Consider the following 23,769-nt stretch of genomic DNA (forward strand, 5'->3'; position numbering starts at 1 on the left):
GATCTTTGTACTAATTTCCCATGCAAAGAAAGTGATGCTCAAGGAGCTGCAACAAAATTTTTTACCCTGCATGGAGTGAGAAATGCCTGATGATCAGGCGGGATTTTGAAAAGGAGAAGTCACTCAAGATCATAGAGTACATATACACTGGCTCCTGGAGAACACCAAACACTTTTGTAAGATCCATGCTTTATAGACTACAGCAAAGCCTTTGATCATGAGAAGCTGCAGATGGTCCTGAAAGAAGTGGGTGTGCCTCGGCGCTTGAATGCCTTGATGTATCTGTACCATGGACAAGAAGCTACTTACAGACCATAATATGGGGAAACTTATGGTTTCCATCAGGCAAAAGTGATAGACAAGGGTATCCTTTACCTCCTTATCTGTTCAATCTGTATGCAGAACCTATCATAAGGAAAGCAGGAACAGGATCAACGGAAGGAATGAAAATTAACAGAAAATACAGAAATAATTTAAGATATGCAGATGATACCATGTTACTGGCAAAAAGCAGCAATGAATTGAAACAACCGCTGATGAAAGTGAAAGAAGAAACCACAAAAGAGGACGGCAGCTGAACACTGAGAAAACAAAAATCATGACTACAGAAGAATTACGTAACTTCAAGGTCAACAATGAAAAACTGAAATTGTGAAATATTTTGTATTCCTTGCCTCAATTATCAATTCAATTGAAAGTGTGATTGCAGCCAAGAAACACGTTTGGAGGAGAGCAATGAAGGAACTAGAAAAAATCATAAAGCATAAGAACATTTCACCAGAGACCAAGGCCATGCTATTTGTAATCCCAATCACTATGTATGGGTGTGAAAGCTGGACAGTGAAGAAAGCTCACAGGAAGATAATAGATGTGTTTGAAACATGGTGCTGGAGGAGAGAAGTCTGAACACTCAGGACTGACAGAAAGATGAACTAGTGGATCTCACGTTAAATCTAACCAAATCTTGAAGCTGAAGTTGTCATATTTTGACCATATCATGAAAAGACAGAACTCGTTGGAGAAAGCAGTCATGCTAGAGAAAGTCACAGGCAAAGGAAGAAGCTATGAGATAACTCAATACCGTAAGAGAAGCCACAGCATTGATTTACAAGAGCAGGGCTACCAAGGACAGAATGTTTTGGGGAGCATTCATTCATTCATAGTGCCCCCCCCCCCAAGTCAGAGGCTACTTGATGGCATGTCACAACAACTAATAGTATCAATGAATGGCAACGCTAACAGCCAATGGGTGTTTACAAGGAAGTCTTTCTCCCTAAGACTTTCTCTTTTCTGTGAGGCATTAAAGAGGTACTACAATAATATGATATTAATGTGTCAAAGAGAAGTCTTGATGGGCAGTGGTGTTTAGGAAACAATGATGACATATGGGGGACATGAAATACCTTCTCTAAATTTACACTAACTGGACTATTTTGGTTTATTTGTCTACCCTATATCATGACTGTATAGATTTGCAAGATTCTATTATATCAGAAAAGTGAAGGCCTACAAATGCAAGCTGTGTTCTCACTTGTTTTTAGCTATGAAATCTCTTTCTTTGTCTCCCTTCCACCCAGCTTGCTGGCCCAGTGCCTTCCACTCAGATTTGGATGTGTGCTCAAGTATTCAATCTCTGGAAAACAAGAGACTTGATAGCCAATGCGGACTGAATCAGAACCCTTGCACAGGCAAGACGAGCCCTTCTGACCACAGAAAGACGACCTTGGGTCCACGGTCTTGAGGATTCTAATTCGTTTAAATGTAGCTAAGTGGGATAGGGTACGTTCTTGATGATTCAGTGGAGCAATTCTGTTGCCAAAATGGGAGGAAGCAAAGTTTGTCAATTTCCCCCTCCCTCCAGCCCCCAACGCTCATTAAAAAAACTGCTTAGGTATAGCACCACCCAGTACAGCACATCCCGCTCACCATGGACTGGCACGGGGCTGGCTGTGCTCCACCACCTCTTCGTTGGTTGGCATCACATTTGCAGGGAGTGCAATGGTGCAACCCGGGGAGGGGCAGGGAGGGGAGAGACAGCTCAGTGGGAGCTGGCTGGGAGCCATGCTGCACCGATTTCAGTATTTTGTTCTTTTGTTGGTATTTTTTGTTGCTCAGTTTCTGGTAGTTTTGCAGATTTTTTTTTTTTTTGGTATTGTGTTTGGAAACTAATATACAGAATACTGTATTATGTGTATGGTGGTTTTGTTTCTGTCTCAACAGTCCCTGAGGTGCTTTTCCTGTTTTTGCCAATCCCCAGCTATAGAAAGGTTGAAAACCACTGATCCAAAGAACCCACAAACAGCTTTGAGTAGGGAGTCTCAAACACATAATGAATGCCTCATATGGAAAACCTCTCTGTGTAGAGTCAAATTTTAAATCAGTGACTGAAAGTAGAAACTTAAAGTACGTACAATGCATTAAGAGCCTCATGCAGCCACTTGTCTCATGCAGACAAGTTCCATATTGCATTTTCCTTCACTCTAACCCTCCCCACCTTGCAAAAGTGCTCTTGAACAGAAGCAACAGTGGAGGATCACAGTGCCATCTCAAGAGCTTATAAACAACCATGAATGCACACTGACAAGTGCGTGATACATGTTCCTGTAGATTCCTGTCTGAGCAGAACTCCACTCATGGAACGCTTCCATTAACAGAGAAGTAGCTGGACCAAACCCACAACTCATGGGCTGAGTTTGTCTGCAAAACATGCAAAACCCAGCTGGAAAGAATTGTTAGGCAAACTACAAGGAAGACTAATGGGCCATAAATTGTGCAGTACTTTAAAAAATCATCTCATAATCCAAGTTTCTCTATCATTGCAAATGTTTTTCTCTGAAGTTTTGTATAACACTCCTTTGGACCTTATTTCACTCCAAACTTCATCAGCTAAAAACTGAGGTTCATCTGTATTCATTTGCCCAATTCTCACCAAAATGCTTGTAGCAATGGGAATGAGAAGATTCAAATTGCCATCTTGCTTTATTAACTTTAATGTGGTGAGGATCTTTTCGTAAATGGAATAGTACTACCAACAATTAAAGTGAGACAGACAAATCCATGCAAGTATACCTACACAGTACAGTGCATCAAGTGTTACTTGTGCATGAGCAATTTTGATTTGGAAATAAACAGAAAAAAATAGGATCACAATGGGCATTTCATTAATCATATTAGGTTGGCTTAGATCTTAGGATGGTAGTTAAGAGCAGTTTTTCTGGAAGACATGTGATGTGGTAGCAAGCTGATTTGGTTTTAAATGTTTGTGGCTATTTTTACACACCATTTTCCATTGTGCATAGTTCAGTGTAGGTCACTTCAACCATTCAGAAAAGAGGTTGCTTGAGAAGCAAAAAATGCTTATTATTCCTTCAAACTGCCCTGCAGACTTATTATGATTAACAAATGCAGTTAGAGATGAGACTGTAAGAGTAGTGACTTGCCTAAAACTACTTAGGGAGTTTCTGGATGATGTGGGATCCAAACCATGGAATGCTTGCCCCACTACGGCAGTTTTCAAAATTATTGTTACAGCTCATGTACAGGTTCAATCCAGCAAAGATGAGCAACGATATTCAATTATGCAGATAAACTAGATACATTTCAACATTAAATCTCACTTATGTCTTCTTTGGCTTTTAAAAATAATGATCAAAAATAATTATGCTAAAATTGCAAGAATATCTGCATGACTAGAATATTTTCAAGGAATGTTAAACAAAAATAAAAACTTCCTCTGAATCAACTCTCAGCAGAAACAACAAAAAGTATCGTTGTTAGGGTTTAACACCCTAGTGTTGCAAAATATATTACAGCATTGGTGGACTAGTACCAGCTGCAACTTAAGAACAAATGTTGATTCCTTTACTGTTACTCAGTAACAACTAGCTACTTAGTCCTTCTGAAATCAGTGTAAGTATATACACTTACTTGCTCTCAGGTAAGTGTATATACAATTAATTCTTTAAAAAATACACATTTTCCCCCAGAATGCAATACTCCTAAGCCTTTAATGTTTTCAAGTAATTAACAGTATTTTGGTCTACAGTTGCAGAACTAGAAAGCTAAAATGCTTAGGGACTGTACAGTCCAAGGGATCCATGGATGGCAAAGATAAACTCACCCATGGCTATTTTGTCCATGTTTAGATAATTTTGATACTTCCTAAACTCCATGAATGAAACTGCCTTCCTTCTTCCATCTATCAGAAAAGGTAAGAGTTCGATTTTAAGCTCAATATTGTGCTGATAATTTAAAGTAAAGAGAAACTGATGTTTTATTAGAAAATTTAAGGTTTTGCCAGTAATTTGATTAACCAAAACACATTTCTAAAATTAGTAATTTCTAAAACAAGCTGTAATTAAAATGAAAGGAGAGGAGATTTAATGAAAAGGTGAAATGCAGCAAACAATTTTTATTGTCTAAAAAAAATATGTCTGGGCCCCGTTAACTGCCAGTATTTTCAACGAACACCTATGATTATAGCTTTTAGCAGACCATCTTGTGTTGATAAGAGTATACAACCTTTCAGGTTTCTACAAAGTGTCCCTTTAGGCAGAGCCAAAATTCTCTCATATAATGCTTGCAAGAGCCTCAAAATTCTGCAAGGAGGGCATGTCTTCATTAAATTCAAAGCCCTCCCAAATGTTCTTCACCCACAGGGCAGACACATACAGCTGTGAGAGAGATCACTCTGATCATTAAACAGCTGTGAGAGAGATCACTCTGATCATTAAACACTGTCCCAACTCTGCAGGTCATCCGCAAAGGGGTTGCTATCCATGGTGCTGTATTCTTAGTTCCTTATTGATAAAGGCAATAAACATAGACACAGGTTGTGATATAGGCATAGGCCTTCTCCAAAGGAAACAAAAATATCCTTTCTCCAACCATAAGGTTTCTGCCAGATATTCCAGTAACATATCAAGCTTGCAAGAGCTGTCCTCACTATTCGTACCTAAACACCCCCTCCTTGTTATCTTATCAAATTCCTTGACTTCCAGAGGAACTGGCAAAAGTGAAATAAAAAATCATGAGACAAATCTGACCAAACAGAGCCCATTTTGTGGCAGTGACCCTAATAAAAAAGGTCATATTTCTACATCATTGGCGCTGTTCTAGGGATGGAGACAATCTTTAATGTGGCTGAAGTGAGCACTGATAGAACCATCAATGGACAGCTATGACCATTCTGCAAGACATTTGTGGATAAAAATCACGCAGGTGCATTCTGACTTAGACTTCAACTTCTGAAGCAAGGACAGAGATGAAGAATGTTGTAGTGCTGTCTGGTCAAGCTTCTATGCATTTCTTTCACATTGATGGCCCTGAGGGTAGAGACAGACTTCTTGAAGAAGGCAGCCTAAGTATGGGTATGCCTAATCCTTGTCCATCTGGCCTACTTAAAGCCAGAGTCTCAGAGGTAATCCATGACTCCCTTAGAGAAGGAGCCATTCACAAAGTTCTAAAAAAAGCCATTAAAGAAATCTGCCCATGATGCCGCTGTCATTAGCATCCTGTTCTCCATCTTTCATAAACTCAGCAAGCTGTTCAGGCATGAGATTGCCTCATAGCTCCAGGGTGTCCTGAATTAAGCTAATTATTTGCATCCATTCCAAGTCTTCTCTTAGGTCTGCCTTGGCCTCCCTGAGGGATGACCAGCTTCAGTAGATGAACAGGGAGGTGCCACCTGCTGACCCTCTTGCATCTCTCAGAGTATGAAGAGAAGAGGCACCGCGCACACGACACCTGCGCGCGCGGCAGCGGCAGAGGCAGCAAATGCCGCACCCCGGACTCCACCACCTGCCCTGACTGCCGCCACGCCCGGCACGTGTGAGAGGCGTGGCCGGGCGCAGCGAACGTCGGAGGGAGGAAGCCCCGCGCCCCGAAAAGCGCCGGCGGCGGCCGGGGCCGGCGGCCGAAGGGTGTCGGCCAAAGGGCGGGTTCGCCGCCCTTTGGGCGCCGAGCGGGGGGCTGGGCTGGCCAAGGGGCTTTGTTTGCCTGCGTGATTTTTAGCCTTCCTGCTACGCTGCGTGTCAGTGTAAGTTTTTAATTGTTTTTATAATTTTAGTTGTTTTATGGAGTCGTCCCTGGCCATGTTGCCGCTTGCGCTTCCTGGGGACGGCATGGGCGCTGCCATTGGGGTAGTCCTGGGCAATGGACGTTATAGCGGTGGGAGCTTAACATGTCCGCATAGAAGAAGGAGGGACAGATGGTTGACACCTGTCCCTACTTCTGGTTTTGCTCCCAGCCAGAGGGTGCCAGGGAGTTTTGTCAGCCGCCCCTCGGGCCTGACGGTGCTGTTGCTTAACGCCAGGTCGGTCAATAACAAATCTTCCCTCATCCATGACTTGATTGTGGATGAGGGGGCCGACCTGGCTTGCATAACGGAGACCTGGGCGGGAGGGGGGGGGGATGTTGCCCTCTCCCAACAATGCCCGCCCGGGTATCTGGTTCAGCACTGTTCGCGCCCAGAGGGGAGGGGGGGTCGCTTTGGTTTACCGAGCCTCCATCTCCCTCACAGGACTTCCGGTCCCCTCGAGGCCGGGGCTGGAGTGCCTCTACGTGGTGTTGGGCGACCGAGACAGATTGGGGATTCTGTTGGTGTACCGTGCACCCTTCTGCCCAACAGTCTCCCTGCCTGAGCTGATGGAGATCGTCTCGGACCTGGTGTTGAGGACCCCCAGCATGTTGGTCCTGGGGGACTTCAATCTCCATGCCGAGACTGATCTGACTGGGGCAGCTCAGGACTTCATGGTCTCCATGGCGGCCATGGGGCTGTCTCAACATGTCATCGGCCCGACCCATGAACGTGGACACACCCTGGACCTGGTTTTCTCGACAGGACAGGAAGAGGGTGGTCTGAGGGTGAGGAATTTATGTTTGACTCCCCTGTCATGGTCAGATCACTTCCTGGTGAGGTTTGTGCTCGAGAGCGACTTCTCCCTCTGTAAGGGTACAGACCCGATTGTGTGGGTCCGCCCCCAGAGCCGGATGGATCCGGAAGGATTCCTGAAGGCCCTGGGGGAGTTTCCGGCTGACAAGACGGGTGCTCCTGTCAAGGCTCTGGTCGAACTGTGGAATGGGGAGATGACCAGGGCTGTAGACACGATCGCTCCTAAGCGCCCTCTCCCACCGGGCAGAGCCTGCTCTTCCCCTTGGTATACCCCTGAATTGAGGGCGATGAAACAGGTTGGGAGATGGCTAGAGCGTAGGTGGAGGAAATCACGTGATGAATCTGACCGAACACACTTGAGAGCCCACTATTGGGCCTATGCTGTGGTGGTGAGGGCGGCGAAAAAGAGATATTTTTCCGCTTCCATTGCCTCCTCACAATGCCGTCCAGCGGAGCTTTTTCGAGTGGTGCATGGCCTGGTTTGTCCAGGTCCGAAAGAAGACCTGATTCCACCCTCAAAGGCCCGCTGTGACGACTTTGCCAGGCATTTCAGGGAGAAAATCGCTCAGATTCGTCACGAGCTGGATTCCACTATTGATACAGAGGCTTTAAGGGAGACGCCAATGCCGCCGTCTGGTCCAGAATTATTGGATGAATTTCAGTTATTGCGGCCTGAGGATGTGGACAAGGTGCTTGGACGAGTACGTCCCACCACTTGCTTATTGGACCCTTGCCTGTCTTGGTTAATAAATAATTCCAAGCGCGGGATTGGGACCTGGATTTTGGAAGTGATTAACGCCTCTCTGAGGGAGGGTCGGGTGCCTGCCCCTTTAAAGGAGGCGGTAGTCCGACCGGTCCTGAAGAAGGCGTCACTGGATCCAGAGATGGCCACTAACTATAGACCAGTGGCCAACATCCCGTTTCTGGGCAAGGTGTTAGAGCGAGTGGTGGCGGGACAACTCCAAGCACTCTTGGATGAAACTGATTATCTGGACCCATTTCAGTCCGGCTTCAGACCCGGGTACGGTACTGAATCTGCCTTGGTCGCCCTGTACGATGACCTGTGCAGGGAGAAAGACAGGGGGAGTGCGTCCCTGTTGGTTCTCCTGGACCTCTCAGCGGCTTTCGATACCATCGACCATGGTATCCTTCTGGACAGGCTTGCGGGATTGGGGGTTGGAGGCACTGCTTTGCAGTGGTTCCACTCCTATCTCGATGGCCGGTTCCAGAAGGTGGTGCTGGGGGACTATGGCTCTGCGCCATGGCAGCTATGCTATGGAGTGCCGCAGAGGTCCATTCTGTCCCCATTGCTGTTCAACATCTACATGAAACCGCTGGGAGAGGTCATCAGGAGGTGTGGGCTGCGGAACCATCAGTACGCTGATGATACCCAGCTCTACCTCTCGTTTTCCACCAATCCAGGTGAGGCAGTGGCTGTACTGAACCGGTGCCTGGCCGAGGTAATGGGCTGGATGAGGGCCAATAAACTGAAGCTCAATCCAGACAAGACGGAGGTCCTGTTGGTTGGTGGTTCTGGCTTTGGAGAGGGTGAACTGAACCTTGTTCTGAATGGGGTTGCACTCCCTCTTAGGGACAAGGTTCGCAGCTTGGGAGTGCTCCTCCACCCGGAGCTTTCACTAGAAGCTCAGGTGACCGCAGTGGCGAGGAGCCCTTTCCTCCAGCTTCAGCTGATCCACCAGCTGCGCCCCTATCTGGAGTATGACTGCCTCGCGACAGTGACACATGCATTGGTGACTTCCCGTCTCGACTTCTGTAACACGCTCTACGTGGGGCTACCCTTGAAGACGGTCCGGATACTTCAACTGGTTCAAAACAGAGCTGCCAGGCTGCTGACGGGGACTGGGCGTTGTGTTCACATGACTCCAGTTCTCCGTCAGCTTCACTGGCTTCCCATTGAAGTCCGGGCCCAATTCAAGGTGTTGGTGATGACCTATAAAGCCCTAAACGGCTTGGGTCCTGGTTACCTGAAGGAGCGCTTGCATCCATATATGCCCAGCCGCCCCTTGAGATCGGCGGGGGAGGCCCTTCTCCGGGAACCCTCCATGAAAGAAATTAGGAGGGTGGGTACTCGGAGGAGGGCTTTCTCTGCGGTGGCGCCTAAGTTATGGAACGCGCTCCCCAGAGAGGTCCGCCTGGCGCCGTCGTTATTTGTTTTTCGGCACCAGGCGAAGACCTTTTTATTCAAGCGACATTTTAACTGTTAACATTATTGGTTTTATCTGGCCAGGGCGGCTTATTTTATACTGTACTGTTGTATTTTAATTTTATATTTATATTTTAATTTATTGATGTGAGCCGCCCCGAGGCTTCGGTGAATGGGGCGGCATAAAAATGTTTTAATAAATAAATAATAATAATAAAATCTATTTCAGTTTGATTTTGATCAGAATGTATCAAGTTCACACTGCCTGGCCTAAACTTGCACTCAAATACAATCTCCAGTTAAAAGTCCATACATCCCCAAATTTGCAATATGACCCCAAAGCCCCCAAACTTTTGTTCAACAGCATGCATAAAATGCATTGTAAAATATGGGTGGAAGAATGCAAATTTCTGAAAAGTGTGCATGAACATGCTTTGATCAATAGGAAAATAAGACTTATATTTCAGAGATGCATACAACTGATGCGTACATTTGAGGACACATGCATGATTTTTTATAGGAAAGAAATCATACTCTAATACAGAAACAATATGGTATAAGCTTGGAATTTAGAGAAGTTCAGCAAGCTCAAGTTTTGCTTGTATGCTAATGATATCCTTCACATCTTATTTTTCTCAGCCATCAAGCATAGATGGGTATACATGATAGAACTCTTCAGAAGTTCGTTCCTACCTAGAAGACCAGACCTAGAAGCTGGTGATGGGAGGCTACAGTTACACCTTGCCTTTGGGATACCACATACTTCTACCCTGCCTCTCATGCTTTCTGGTACCCGCATGATACTTCTGGGTGAGGCCCTCTGACACTTTGAGCTGAGAAGTTATTTGTATGCAGATGGTACAACTCCCTTGTTCCTCAAATCCAGGGAAACAGTGGAAGATACACTAGTGGATGGCGCTGGTTGAGGAATGAATGGGGCTTTAAAAACTGAAACATAAATAAAAAATGACAGTGATACTGCAAGCAAGCTATCTAGGTAAGACATTTCAACCTGCTACAGATTAGGTTGCTTTCCCCTGAAAAGGAAGAAATGTGTAACTTGGGGGTAGTCTTTGATCCATCTCTGCCTGAATGCTCTGGTGGTGTTGGTTGCTTTCCAGTGCCTTTTATCTGCTTTGGCTAATAAGCCAACTGTGGCTTTACATGGAGAAGGTGAAGCTTCAGTCATTCTTGTTTCAGTTAAGACCAGATAAGATTATTATAATGCATTCAACACTGCCCTTCCTTTGAAGACAGCCTAGAAGCTTCAGGTGGTCTACATTAAGACAGCCAGACTTTTGTCTAGTGCTCAGGACTCAGAGCATAAGCTGATCTCATGTCAACTTTGTTGGCTTTCCATTTGTTTCTAGGATCAAGTCAAGGCAGTGGCTCTAGCATTTGAAGCCTTAAATGTCATGCTTCCAGGCATAAAGCACCCACTGGAAGAATGCTTTACAGAGGAAGAGTCAAACTGCACTCCATGCCTGGAGTCAGATCAGGAAGAGCTTACCTTCTGAGGGAAATATTCTGACTGTGTTATTGCAAGAGGATGGGAGTCCCACCTCTGCCACAGAGGCTGAGTGCTGATCTAGTCCCTGAGACCACTGCTGCGTCAAAAGCCTATTCAAGGGACTCTGTGAGCCCAGTTTCAGGAGAAGGCTCCTGATAAGTAAAAACTTCCTTGTGAACAGTGTTCTCATGAAGCCTGAGATGCATCTGATGAGGAATGGAAAAATATCCAAAGCTTCATCAGTTTGTCTTCTGGGAACTGTTTTATAACCAGACATGCCCACTATAGTGGCCATTTCACGAATGGGCAAGTCCCACATGCATGACACCCATTTTGTGAAATTCTGTGATACTCCCTGAAAATTCCAAATGTTTCCAACTGATCCAAAGTGTTGGGAACACCTGTTCTACTCTTCTGTTGATGCCCCAGTCCATCTGGGGACGTGGTGCCCCTTTTGTTAATGGAACCCAACATATGCAGACCCAGTTTGCATAATCAAAACAAGTCACAGTGGTTTGTTATAAGTTATGGTATGTGCTCCAACGAGGTGAGGATGATTTGTATAATCACTACCTGGCCACAGTTTGTGTCATGGGTCACATGATTTGTTGCAGTTTTAAACAACCCTCAACAAATAACCTCAACAAATAATCTCAAATAACCTCAGACAGCATAATCAAATAGCCTCAAGTAACAGTCACCAATTCAAAGGGAGACTGCAGAGAAAAAAAATAGAAGACTTGGAAGGCCAGCAGTGAAGGAACTAGAAAAGATCATCAAGTGTAAGGGCATTTCACTGGAGACAAAGGCCATCCACACTGCTGCATTCCTCATTACTATGAAAGCTGGGCAATGAAGAAAGCTAACAGAAAGAAAACTGATGGATGGAACACGTGGTGCTGTAGGACAGATTTGTGAATAGCCTGGACCAATAGAAAAATGAACAAGTGGGTCTTAGATCAAATGAAGCCAGAACTTGCCCTGGAACCAAAACTGACAAAAATGCAATTGTTGTTCCTTGGGCACAGCATGAGTAGGCAAGACTCTCAGGAAAAGGCAATCATGCCAGGGCAAGTCAAAGGCAGAAAAAGAAAAAGAAGACCCAATAAGTGATGGATTGACTCCATAAAGGGAGCCACAGCCTTGAATTTGCAAGAGCTGACCAGGGCTGTCAAGGACGGGACATTTTGAAAGGCAGGCATTCATTCATACGGTTGCCATAAGTCAGATATGACTTGACAGCACACAACAACAACAAATCTCATGAGTTAAAAATGGCTTGATTTTGATTATGTGAGCTGGGTCTTTCACATAGCTCCAAGAACCACCCAGGATTCACTTGCTTCTCATTTCGTTCCTTACAATATCTCCTAGCAACCCTACTCTTTTCCTTCATTTGCTCACTTGAATCACTTTCCTAGCCTTGTTTGTCCAAATAAACCTGTTCTTTTGAAAAGTTTCACTCTGTTGTGAGGAGAGTGATACTCCTTCTCCTTCTCCTTTCCCAGAAGATCTTGACCAGAGGCTTCTAACCACAATCTTCATAATGTTAAAGCTAGTCATTTTTGTGACAGAATGAAAGTAATGGAAAGGTTGATAGCAAGAGTCTCACACCAAAATAACTCTCTCTCATTGAGGAGTTACCTATTAGGAGTTAGTTCAGTTGATTCATAGAAACACAGAAACAGAGAGAGTCAGAAGGGGCCTCCTGGGCCATCTAGTCTGAACCCCGGCTCTAGCCAGCTCTGCTCACAACACGATTCCAAACTCAATTCCTCTTACTTTTCCTCACAGAGCTGACTCCACCCTCAGGGAGGTTTGTGCTGCTTTTGGCAGGAAGACTGGATGTTACTTAATGGGCCTACTTGTTTCACTTGATATCAAACCACCTGTCATATCTGTCCCCTTGTGATCTCTCCTATTCCACCATTTCTCCACCTCTCTTGAACCAGAGATGATCTGGTTCTCACCAACCACTTGGATTATCTTGCAGCTCATTAACCCTTGCATTTCAGCTAAGCATTCCAACTTTCCTTGTTCTTCCAGTTTGAAATCTTCACCTTGGAATGCAGTATTTTTGGAGAAGTAGCCCAATCCCTACACACCCCTTGTGCACCATTCACTAAGATTCCTTAGCTATTTTGCATTCTAGAGCACACTCCACACACACTATGGGCTCAGTCCTTCAGACACTTGCGAACCTCCTCCTCAGGCACAATTTTGGAACTTCTGCAGCCTCCTATTGGAGAAAAATAATCTTGGACAGCTCTGGCAAAAACAAAATTAAAAAGAAAAGCAAGAGGGCATGTGCTTGCATGCAGGTGCTGCAGGATGTGGACATGGATAAGATAGTACAGAGGATGAAGAACAATGCTCAGGACCAGTATGCATTTGTTTGGATTTGTCTAGACAAAGACCAGCAGGAGATGATGGTGGGAGGGGGAGGTTTTGACCCGACTGAGACATGCTTAGTGGAAAATTACTGAGAAGGGCATGTTTTAAGTCTGCTAGCTTGGGGCAGACCCTTGGCACTCTGTCTATATGCATATATTCCAGTTTGGACCTTTATTCTCAATAAAGTGTATTGAGAAATATGCTCAATAAAGTTTTCCTCCCACGTCCCTCAGGTTTTCCTCAAGTTCCCACAGAACCACTACCTCACAGTGAGGTCATTTCACTCCTCATGAGTTGAGACACTAAGCATAATAAGTTAAGGGCTCAGTGGGAAACAGAGAGCCTAGCACAACACAGTGTCCTTCACATGGTACTTATTTTAATCCCCAACAGCCCAAACTAGCATGGCTGAAAATACTGGGAGTCATAGTCTAAAATGTCCAGAGGGTACCAGGCTGGGGAAGGCTAGCCTACGGCATTGCGCCAAGAATTTTTCAGGGTCTCAAGTGAAGAGTAACTGTACAGGCACACAGTCTTAGCTATCTTTCCTTTCTTGCCCCTTCTCCTAAATTCCCTTGGTTCTTTCCTTGTTTGCTATTTTCCTCAGATAAGTCAGAGTCCCCACCCCCACTCCCCCTGTAGGCTCTCTTTCAAATTCTGTTTTTGTAATCAGGTTCTGAAGTTGCTTACTGTTCATTTTCCCTACCATTATTCTTCTTGGCTCTTGAGTCCATTCAGAGTGTGCAAGCCAACCTGTGGGCTTTCTCCAGACAGCTTAGTAAACAGGTTGTCTGGGCAGCTGAAATAATTACCCCATTGTAAATTTGTGACTTAATACCTTAGGGTACTCTGTGCCCACTGTAAGTTTTCAAGTAAGTCTAAGTTAATGGAAGAGAGGCCCTTGGGTTCCTCCTATTCTCCACCCTTTTCTTCTAGAATTGCTCTAAATACATCAGTTATTATATTTATATTCTGCCTATTCCCAGTGACTGGGACACAAGGTGGCTTTCAAAATTAAAGTCTTACACAATTAAAACATTCCAAATACACAGAAGTTAAAAATATAATTAGTTTAATATTAATATTGTACAAAATACCCAGATTAAAAACACTACAAACAATATAGAAAGTAAAACCAGTTCAGCACAAACTCACAGGCCCAGACCATCCTCAAATTCCTGCTGGAACAAAAAGGTTTTCATCTGCTTTGAGAAATCTGCCAGGGTGGGCACCAACCCAGAGCCTAGGGGTAGCCATCTCCTGTGTTCCCACCAAGCATGCCTGTGAGGGTGATGGGACCAAGAGAACTGCCTCTCTAGAAGATCTTAAAGCCAGGCTCAAACAGGAGAATACAGATAGCCTGGACTAACTCTACTGTCACACATTGGAGCCTAAACCTAACCATATGCAATCAAAGTTTGAAGACACCCTTGTTGTGAATACCCCCGCAAGCTTGGCCTGCCCATTTCCCAAGCATTCTCCCCACTCCATATTTAAAAAAGCTTCAGTTTACTACCTCTGTTTTTCTCTGACTGTATAATTAGAAATAGTCTGATGGTCCAGAATGCAGAAGCTGGTATTCTAATCTGATGTTTTTATTTCTGCAAAAGTTTAGGGTAAAATATAGCTGTGTTGTTTCCTCATAAGCCTCATCGGTGAGCTACTAACCCCATTTTGTGGGGATCCACGGCTATGTGGGTACCATTTACTGTGTGTGCACCATGCCCCCACAAAAGATTCTTCAGTTTACAAGCTCATTGGATACACATACTCATGTCAGGAGACCCAGGTTCTAGTCCCTCACTTGGCCACCAGCTGACCCTGCTCTAGTTACTGACTCTCAGCCTAACCCAATTCACAGAGTTGTTGTGCGGATAAAATCCAAGAGGGAAAAAATGGGATTATGTAAGGTACTGTAGGCCCCTTGCAGGAAAAAGGTGAGCTATAAATATAAGAAATACCTAAGCAAGTTTTGTGGTTGTTTTCTCCTAAGTTTTTAATGTATAATACCTAGTTTATTCTCTGCTAACGTTAATGACTGACATCTTTTCCCTTTTGCTGCTGCTAGGTTTGTATAAAATGTTCTTTATATTTTGTTTCTGCTTGTTGAAGATGTTTGCTGCATAATAAGTAATATTATGCAGGTAAGACTATGCTATGCATTGGTACTGGATACTTTCAACTGAACAGCAAGATATAAAATATAAAAAAATAAATATTACGGTTAACGATGATTTAAAAACTTACAATACATTGAAACAAATAAAGGTGCTAAAATCCAAGTACTAGTGTTTAGAGATAACTCTAGCCTTGATTTAAAGAGCAGCACAGCACTTCCATTCAAAAGGGTAAGGCCTTGACATATCTGGTACCAAACATGACATTTCAGACTCCTATCCCTTTCTTACATAGCTACCATGCATCCCATAGGAATAAACATCTAACTTTGAGCAATGAACAACAGAATTGCCTAAATTTATCTTACATTTGCAGATATTAGTACAAAGCACATTCTGTTCCATAGAAAAGGAGCTTTAAACAGTTTCTTTCCATTCAAAGGCCTTCTTACAGTGCAAAGTATAAGTTTAAACGCCTACAATAGTAATAACCATGTATATGTGTTGGATTTGCTGAAGTGGGATGTGGCCAATGAAAGCTTATTTCACTATTATCTATTATTTAATTACATTTAAATCTCACCTTTTTTTTCCTCTTCAAAGAACTCAAAGCTACTTACATGGTCCATTTTATCCTCACAGCAACTCTCTGAGGCAGGTTAGTCTGAGAATCAGTGACTGGCCCAAATTCACCCAGTGTGAGCTTCGTGGCTGAGAGGGGACTAGAACCTGGATCTCTCAAGTTCCAGTCCAACACTCTAACCACCACATCACACTGGCTGTCCAGAACAACAAATGATTGTTAGAAGTTAATGTGTAGCAGGACTCATCTTTTGCTGAAATGAACTAACACAGGTACAGTTTAGGAACTTACATTCCACATTTATGTTGCATTCCTTGTGTAAAAGTCCCTTTATCATCTCAAAGAAGTCAGATGTGAGTGCAGTCAAGCAAACAGCTTCTTAAGTGATCAGTTGTTATACCAGATCTTATCTCAGTGTAAGAAATACACATGGAAACATGCAGAGGTTGCTGACATGCCTCCACGAGATCCTTCTTCTATTTTGGACCAGTTAGCCAATGCTGAAAACTATTTAAAAGAATCCGCATCAAAGAACAAAGCCCTTAATCCCATTTGTGTCCACGGGCATACCCACTCACCAAAAGCAACTTGTCAATCAAGTAGATACCACCCAACATGCCCGAGTGAATAGGCCTGTTTCAATCTGGGATTTTGCATTTTAAATCTCAATGAGAAATTCCACATTTGACAACAAACTGAGCCAAGCCTCCTTTAGCTCAGTTTAAGATGATTAAAACCATGCTACCCAGGAAAAGAGAGATAATATGAAACACCAGAGGTTTTCTAAGGGACGGAACTAGGAACTGATATGCAAAAGCACTGTGAATGTCTAAATCGTATCTTTGGTTCAGCAATCCAAGTGCAAATACTCTAATCATTTTGCCTGCTGCAGGCAAGGAAGCCTGCTGTACCGGAAGGCTGCTCCAGGACCAGTTACGAAGGCAAAGCTCTTATTCTGGCGGATTTATATGTATCACATCCACACACACACAGAGAGAGAGAGAGAGAGAGAGAGAGAGAGAGAGAATAACTTAATGAGAACAATCACTAATAGTTGAAGAATTCTAATAAAAAAGCTCAGCATTATTCCCAATTGATACATACTTCTCAAATATTCATTCAACCCATTCCTCAAAAGCCCACTTTTCTCAAGGCCTTTGGCTTAACCTTGTAATCCCCATCCCAACTGTAACAAAGTTGATGTGCACATGATCACTGCATTGCCCCTCATCCACCACTTGCCACCCTTTTCTCCCTCCCCTGCGATTGTTTTGCACAGCCTGTTTCAGGTTGCAAGCTGAAACAGTTACTCTATGAATCCTTACAAAGTGTCATGTATGCTGTTAGGCATAAATAAATCCAAAGCTTTATCTAAAATAATGGAAACAGTATTTCATACTTAGAAGATCAAGAGCTTCATTTTGCCAGAAGACTGTATTTCCCACAAATATTATAAAACCTGAGCATCTCTAATAATTCATCTTTTAATTAGGTTTTTGAGAAATTCAGTACAAAGTCTTACACAGCAGTATCTAACATTATATGCCACATGCAAAAGGGCATCAGCTTCATGCCATTTTCTTCTCGATACAATACCATACACACAAAGCACAAAAAAGAGAAGCCAGAATCAGCCTGCTATTTCATTTACATTTGTAACATCAGCTAACAGTTCCCAAGAAAGAAATAGAGGCGCATCTCTATAAATGTATCATTTTATAATGGGTTAATTTTGAAAAAAGTTCTAATTGCTAGATTATTTTTGCCAGGCCAATCCTACACTGAATTATGGCAAACTCAAACAGTCCTTGATTTCCACAAGTGTTCGAAGAGCTTTAAGAATTCAGAATCAGACCCTTGGCATTACTATAGGGCAGCTGATTTTGTACAGCCCAATACTATGCATGTCCATTAAAAGCTAGTTCTTGTAGGTTCAGTAGGGTACCTCTCAGGTAAGTTTATATAAAATTGCAACTAGAAAGTCTGTTCTCTAATAACTTAAGTGCAATCCTATACACATTTATTTGGGAATAAATCCTGCCAAACTCAGTGGGGCTTACTTCTGAGCAGACTTGTATCAGATGGTATCATAGTCTGATAGAATTTGTTCTGAAGCTTGGCACAGCAGATCTTAAACTATTTCTAACTTTTTTGTGTATGACGAAGGATATTTAAAAATAAAATAAAGCCTATGTGCTCCCTTGATTGTAGTTCCTATTTAGATTTAACTACAGAATGGTTCCTTCTAAATTAAAGGCGTAACGCTACAAATTAAATTTCAAGGAAAATAGTGACACACTATTATGGTTTAAGGGCTGGAGCTATTTCTGTGATCATTCGCAGATAGGAATGAACTGATTATTTCCAAAGGGACTGCTTGCATGAGTAAGGATTACTCATGCACACAGAAAGACTGCAAGATCAAATCCTAAACATTTAGTACTGAACAAGTGTAAGCACTTTGTCACCCTCACCCCAGGTAGAAACCTTTCTGAACTTTATATCCCAGTGGAATTTGTATGCATGTTTGACAGCCAGACCGACAGAAAGAGAGAGCCCAGCAGCTGCGTCTCAGAGGTCAATAGTGTGTGGAGCTCAGAAGGACGGAATCAATGTTCCACGATAGCTCCAGAGAAGGGAGGGAGGGTACATGTGTGTTGCAGCGGGTAAACAAATAATACAGAAAACTTTGAAAAGGGGACCACTGCAGAGCTTCATGTTAGATCACAATGATTGCAAAGGACTAAAAACATTTGGAGGGAAAGTCCACACTGCTTCTTGCCATGAGTTTATAAGCATACATTCAATGGAAGGCTTGTCCTTCAGCAGGTCATGTACACTTAAAACCTTTCATTCAGTTCTGCTGTTGAAAGATTTATCTTATTACTTGGGTCTGGACTAAAGGAAGCCCTCTGCAGGATTTGACCTAAAGCATTCTAACAAAAAAACAAACAAACACAAAACAAAACAAAACAAATGAGAAGTTAAGGTCAACATGCCCATTATTGATTCGGGCCACTAAGACATTTCTCCACTTGCAGAAGGAAATGACAGACACACTAGCAACCTTCATGCCAAATCACAAGAATGGCACAGATCTGTGTCTCAAACACTGAATCTCATATGATTACCAATCACAGATCAGGAAGGTTTAAGGAAAGATGCATTGAGTGAAGGTAGCATTAAATGAGAATCTTCCAAACAGCTGAAAGACATTTGACATGTAGCCTCTCACATGTAGCCTCTCACCGCCGAGTCTCATAAGGATGCTTTCCAATCTTCTGTCTCAGCAGACTGATATCAATTTGTGTCGGTACAGGCAATACAAAAGTAATATTAATAAAGCAGCTGCAGGTAGCCTGTGGCGATGCAGCTATCAATAGATTATTAGTTCGACCTCCTCTAGGTATTCCTGGGTTGTGCAAATTGTGTGGGTGCACCTATAAGCCATAAAAACCATCTCTGCTGCTGTCATGGCTGAAATTAAAATTTGATTACATTTCTTTAAAAAGCTGAAAATTTAGGAACTTCAGAAACCTTCATCCCATGTAAGACACCAGGCAAAATAATTTTATGTAAAGAGGAGGGGTGAGAGAATGCAGAAACTGATAAAGCCAGAGGAAAGAGGAGTTTAAAAATAGAAACTTGCTGCTGCCAACACTTACACTGAAGTCGTAGCTCTTTCTAACACAACTGTAGCTGTATATAATGGAGCTCAATTAAACATGGGCATTACGACTTCATTGTAGTACTTTCAAACTTTGCACAAATTAAAGTGTTTTCCAGCAAATTGAGGATATTAAGGGATTTTCCTAGGGAGCTTCTGCTTGCTTGCTTGTTTGCTGGTTTACTCAGTCTTACAGCAGCAGTTACGGAGAGGATTTTTAGATACATCTTTTGCTTCAAAGGAAAATAAAAAAGACGGTGATAGCATCTTGCCTGCTGTTTAAAAAAGAAGCAAACAAAAGAACTTGATCCCTCCACTTTGGCAAAGAGGTTGAGCGGGACAGGATGCGGTACTGCATTCTATTACGTCTATAGGTTTGGGAAAGCGGTAGCCGGAGGAGAAGAGAAGCCGTGCGCTACCCAAATTCCCCCATCCTCAAGTAAAAATGAAAAAGAAGACGGCTCGATATCCGAGCAATGCGAATCAGGTGCACTTTCTTAAGGCACGGGGAGAAGCGATGCCCTCGGAGGCATCTGGGGCGCTCGCCACCCGCCACAATCCGAATCAAGTTGCGAGGCAAGTGCCCGCCAGGCAGCCCGAGGCTGCACTTCCCCGCCGTGGCGGCGGCGGCGGCGGCTGCTTGCGCCCGGTGCCTGTCGGGGCAGCCGGGTGGGTGAGGGGCTCCTACTTACGTGTACTGCTGAGGGAAGCTGTAGCCATCCGTGGCAGGAGCCGAAAGGACGAGGAGGAACAGGATTACTTGGCTACACAGAGCCGGGACGAGGCAAGACGCGCCGCAGGTCTGTGCCGAGATCGCCATTTTTCCATTAAAAATTCAGCGGCGGCACCAACTCTCGCCCTGTCCCCGGCGGCGGCGGCGGCGGCGGGCTGCGAGGACGCTCAGCCTCTGCTCAGCCTGGCGGGCTGCGAGGGGCTTGCTGGGAGCCGGCGCCGCGGGGATCCTCCGGCTACTCCGGGGAAGCCGGCCGACTACGGGGGCTGTGGCGGTGAGGGCGGCTGCAGCCCCGCCGCCTCCCTCGCTGTACTCAAAAGCCACGAGCGGGGCAGTTTCCAGGCGGCTGAGGCGAGGCAGCTCCGCTCGGGCTCGCTCCACAGCCGGGCGGGTTGTGCTACTCGCTCCGGCCCTCACGCGGCGGGCTCGGCTCCGTTATGGCAAACACTGAGCGAATACAAACTGCTACTTCCCCTCAAATAGGCGGCCAACCTGCCCAGCCTCCTCCCCTCGCATCCCCCACCCCTCCTCCTCCTCCTCCTCCTCCTCGCTGCATCCCTCGCTCCCGCCCGCACGGAACGCTCTCCATCCCCGGCAGCCGCCACCGCGCATGCGCCCCAGGCAAGCGGCTAGCAAACGAGCGCTCCCTGTCTCTGGACCTTTCGCTGGGCCCAAGTTGCCCGTGCGGTGCGCGCCCCGCCGAAGGCTCGCGCAGCCACCCTCGCCGTCCCCCAGGGGCCGGCGCGCGCCCTGGGCCGGCGCAGCACGTGCCGCCGCCGGGCCTGCAAGGCGGCCGCACTGGCTACCGGGCCCTTTTCCGTTGCGCTCCTCTTGCCCCTGAGAGCGACCCAGATTCTACCTGCCTGCGCGCGCACTCGCACGCGCACTGCCTACCCCGCCAGTGTTCCCCCAGTCCGGTGCAGGCACCCTGCCGGAATCTTCGCGCAGGCAGCACTTTCCAGGACAGGTTTCTCCACGGCACACAGCCCCAGGAGTACCTCCAGTTGGAAGTAGCACCTGCAGACCATGGTGATTCCTCAGCTGCAAGTTCCTCCAGGCTATTATTACAGAAAAGGATTGGGGGGTGGGTGTTCTGTACCGCATTTGAGCAGGGAGGATCACTGGAAATGAATACCTTGACAGCGCCCTTCAAAGTTCCTTGCAATGTTACCGAGTTTTAAAACTCTTGCTAAATTTAGAACCCCATCAAATAGTACAGTACACAGATTCAGAGAGCTTAGAGATTTGCAGTTTGTCTTATTTTGAACTGCAGTTCCTTTGTTTGAACTTTCCAAACTTGTGCAGCAACCTTGCCAACGGACCCCATATGTTAAAATTAGCCTGTCCAATCTCAAATATGTCCTTGGATATAGTTGTGACAACTCATAGGGCATTAAGCAAGTTTGAATTTTTGCATTTTGTGGGACTTACTTTCAGATGAATACATAACAGAATCAGGCTATGTTTATGTCATGCTGAAAGTGGTGTAAAAACTGGTGTCTCATTATTTTCCTCCAAAGCACAGGTAGCAAAGCAGAGTGAGAAAAGTCCAAAGAGATGAACTGCATTGTAAAATCCAAATGTAATCTAAGCTTTTGAACCCTGCATATGAAAGCAAGAAGGGCAAGTTAATTCCTTTGACATTATTTGTACCAAGTACATCATATTAAGGTTCCCTGGTGGAGTGGGGCAAGAACAGGAAACAATTAAGCTGTACAGAATTTTCCAGATCCACATCAATAAGGCATTCAGTGGCCTTTTGCAACAGGACAAGTGCAAACTTTCAAGGGCTAGCAGCATTTAGAGTATTAAAAGCAACTTAGGAGGCTCTTTGTGAATTGATCCCAGTGAGGGGAAAAATAGGAATGTACCTATTTAATAGGTATGACTGGAGGTTATAAGAGTGATTTCAGTCTGGCCTACTAAACAAATCTACAGTTCCAAGGGACTCTCTTTAAATGGTGCCATCTCAAGTCTGTCCTACATATTTCCAGAGTCAAGCATAGTGTCTGAAAATATTTGCATAATTTCTTAATTCTCTTTTAATTTGTCCTGGAGGAAGCCAACTAAAGGAATGGAAAGGTGGCAGTGCTGTGGCACTATATATATATATATATATATATATATATGAAGGCAAGTTGAGAAAGTGAGTTGAAAAACCATGTGAGTTGAGAGAGTGAATGACAGCATTCAACTGGACAGCTATTAAAAAGTATGATTGTGTGCTCCAAGCTCCACTAGGTTCCTTAAACTTGGCTGCTTTTTAGTGATGCTTCAGTGCATCTCTGGAAAACGTTTAGGCATAACTCTTGGTGTGACAAAGGGATAAATTGCAGTATTCTCTGAGCCTTATTTATGGCACTACAATTAGTAATCTTCCACATTACACAAAATGCATAAGGAATGAAATGTGCTTTTTCTACATTGAGAGTAGTTTGGAATAAGATTATTTACTTTATATACCACTTGACTTTATGAGATCCCTAAGCACTTTACATAAGAATTAGGTGGAAGGTGTTATCACTCATCAGTGTGTTTATTGTATCAAACTTTTGTGCAAAAATTAATATAAAAGCTTTTATATCCTGTCCTTCATTGAAAGTCTTAAGATGGTAAATCCAATTTTTTATATTCCCAACAACTGGACAGCCAAAGGAAGTGAGGTGGAGACATACTAAGAGGAGGGCCTTTTCTGTTGTGGCATCCTGGATGCTGAATTAGTTTCCCACAGAAGCTGATGTGACAACTGTGTCATGCACTTTCTGCACCTAGTGAAGATCATACTTTCCCAGGCATTTTAGTCTCCCCATTTCTGTCATTTTAAATCTTTTTGGTTGCCATCTAATCGGGCTGCCCATAACTGTCCAAACCCAGAGGATTGTGGACATACTGTGCACCGTAAGAGGAACGCAGAGGCAAAGGTCACCTCTGCACTCTTCCTGTGCAAACACTGAGAGGACCGATCTGGGGCATATAGGTGTGGTGCTAGGCAAGGAGGCTGAGGTTCCATCCAGATACTGAGCATGCTGCTGGAGCCTGACTCCTCCCCTGCCACCTCGACCCAAAGCCCATCATTAAGGTCACTTCATAACCTTGGAGCTGCTACCAGCACAGGTTTTTTTCCATGCTGGCTGCAAGGCGAGGGGAACAGATAGGCTGCCCGCACATGCAGTATCCTGGTGGCACGGCAGCCCCCTCTCCTTGTGCTCTGAAGTCTCACATGTAAAGCAGCTGAAATCATCAGTCTTAAATATTTTACAGGGAGGGAAGAGCAAATTTCCAGGATCAGAACTGGGACCAGAGTATCATACGGCTGTCTAGACTCTGTCCAGTGGCCAAAGGATTATGCTGCCCAAGTATTTAAAATCTTTGCACTGCTGCTGCATTGCATGTTGCTTTTTATTTTAATTCTATACTGTAGTTTGAAACTTGTACACTTTTATATAGTATTATAATCTTGTATTTTAACTGTGCCACTCAATTTCATTGCTACTGTCCTGCTCAATATTATTATTCCTGCAACTGGAATTGTTTTCAAAATTGTTTTTATGCGACATTAATATGTATATATAAACTGCTTGGGGACTTTAATACTTAGTGGTATAGAAATAGTACAAATAAACAAATGTTAGGGTCCTGATTGTTGTGAACCACCCAGACAGCATCAGCTACTGGGCAGTATAGAAATGAAATAGACAAAATGAGAATC

General features: G+C 44.3%; 1 protein-coding gene across 2 annotated transcripts in view; it reads right to left on the reverse strand.

Moving 5' to 3' along the window:
- Positions 1-20,434, reverse strand: part of CACNA2D2 (calcium voltage-gated channel auxiliary subunit alpha2delta 2) — a 658,873-nt gene extending 638,439 nt beyond the window's left edge. The window contains exon 1 of one of the 2 annotated variants that reach the window (XM_044451244.1): positions 20,020-20,434. In XM_044451244.1, the coding sequence (XP_044307179.1) occupies positions 20,020-20,147 (128 nt within the window). In that variant the 5' untranslated portion in view covers positions 20,148-20,434. The remainder of the gene's footprint in view (positions 1-20,019) is intronic. The other variant, XM_044451243.1, reaches the window with a different exon arrangement.
- Positions 20,435-23,769: the final 3,335 nt, after the last annotated feature.

Source organism: Varanus komodoensis, unplaced genomic scaffold (genome assembly GCF_004798865.1).
Source record: "Varanus komodoensis strain SLA01 unplaced genomic scaffold, ASM479886v1 scaffold6_2, whole genome shotgun sequence".
In the NCBI taxonomy this organism is placed as follows: domain Eukaryota; kingdom Metazoa; phylum Chordata; class Lepidosauria; order Squamata; family Varanidae; genus Varanus; species Varanus komodoensis.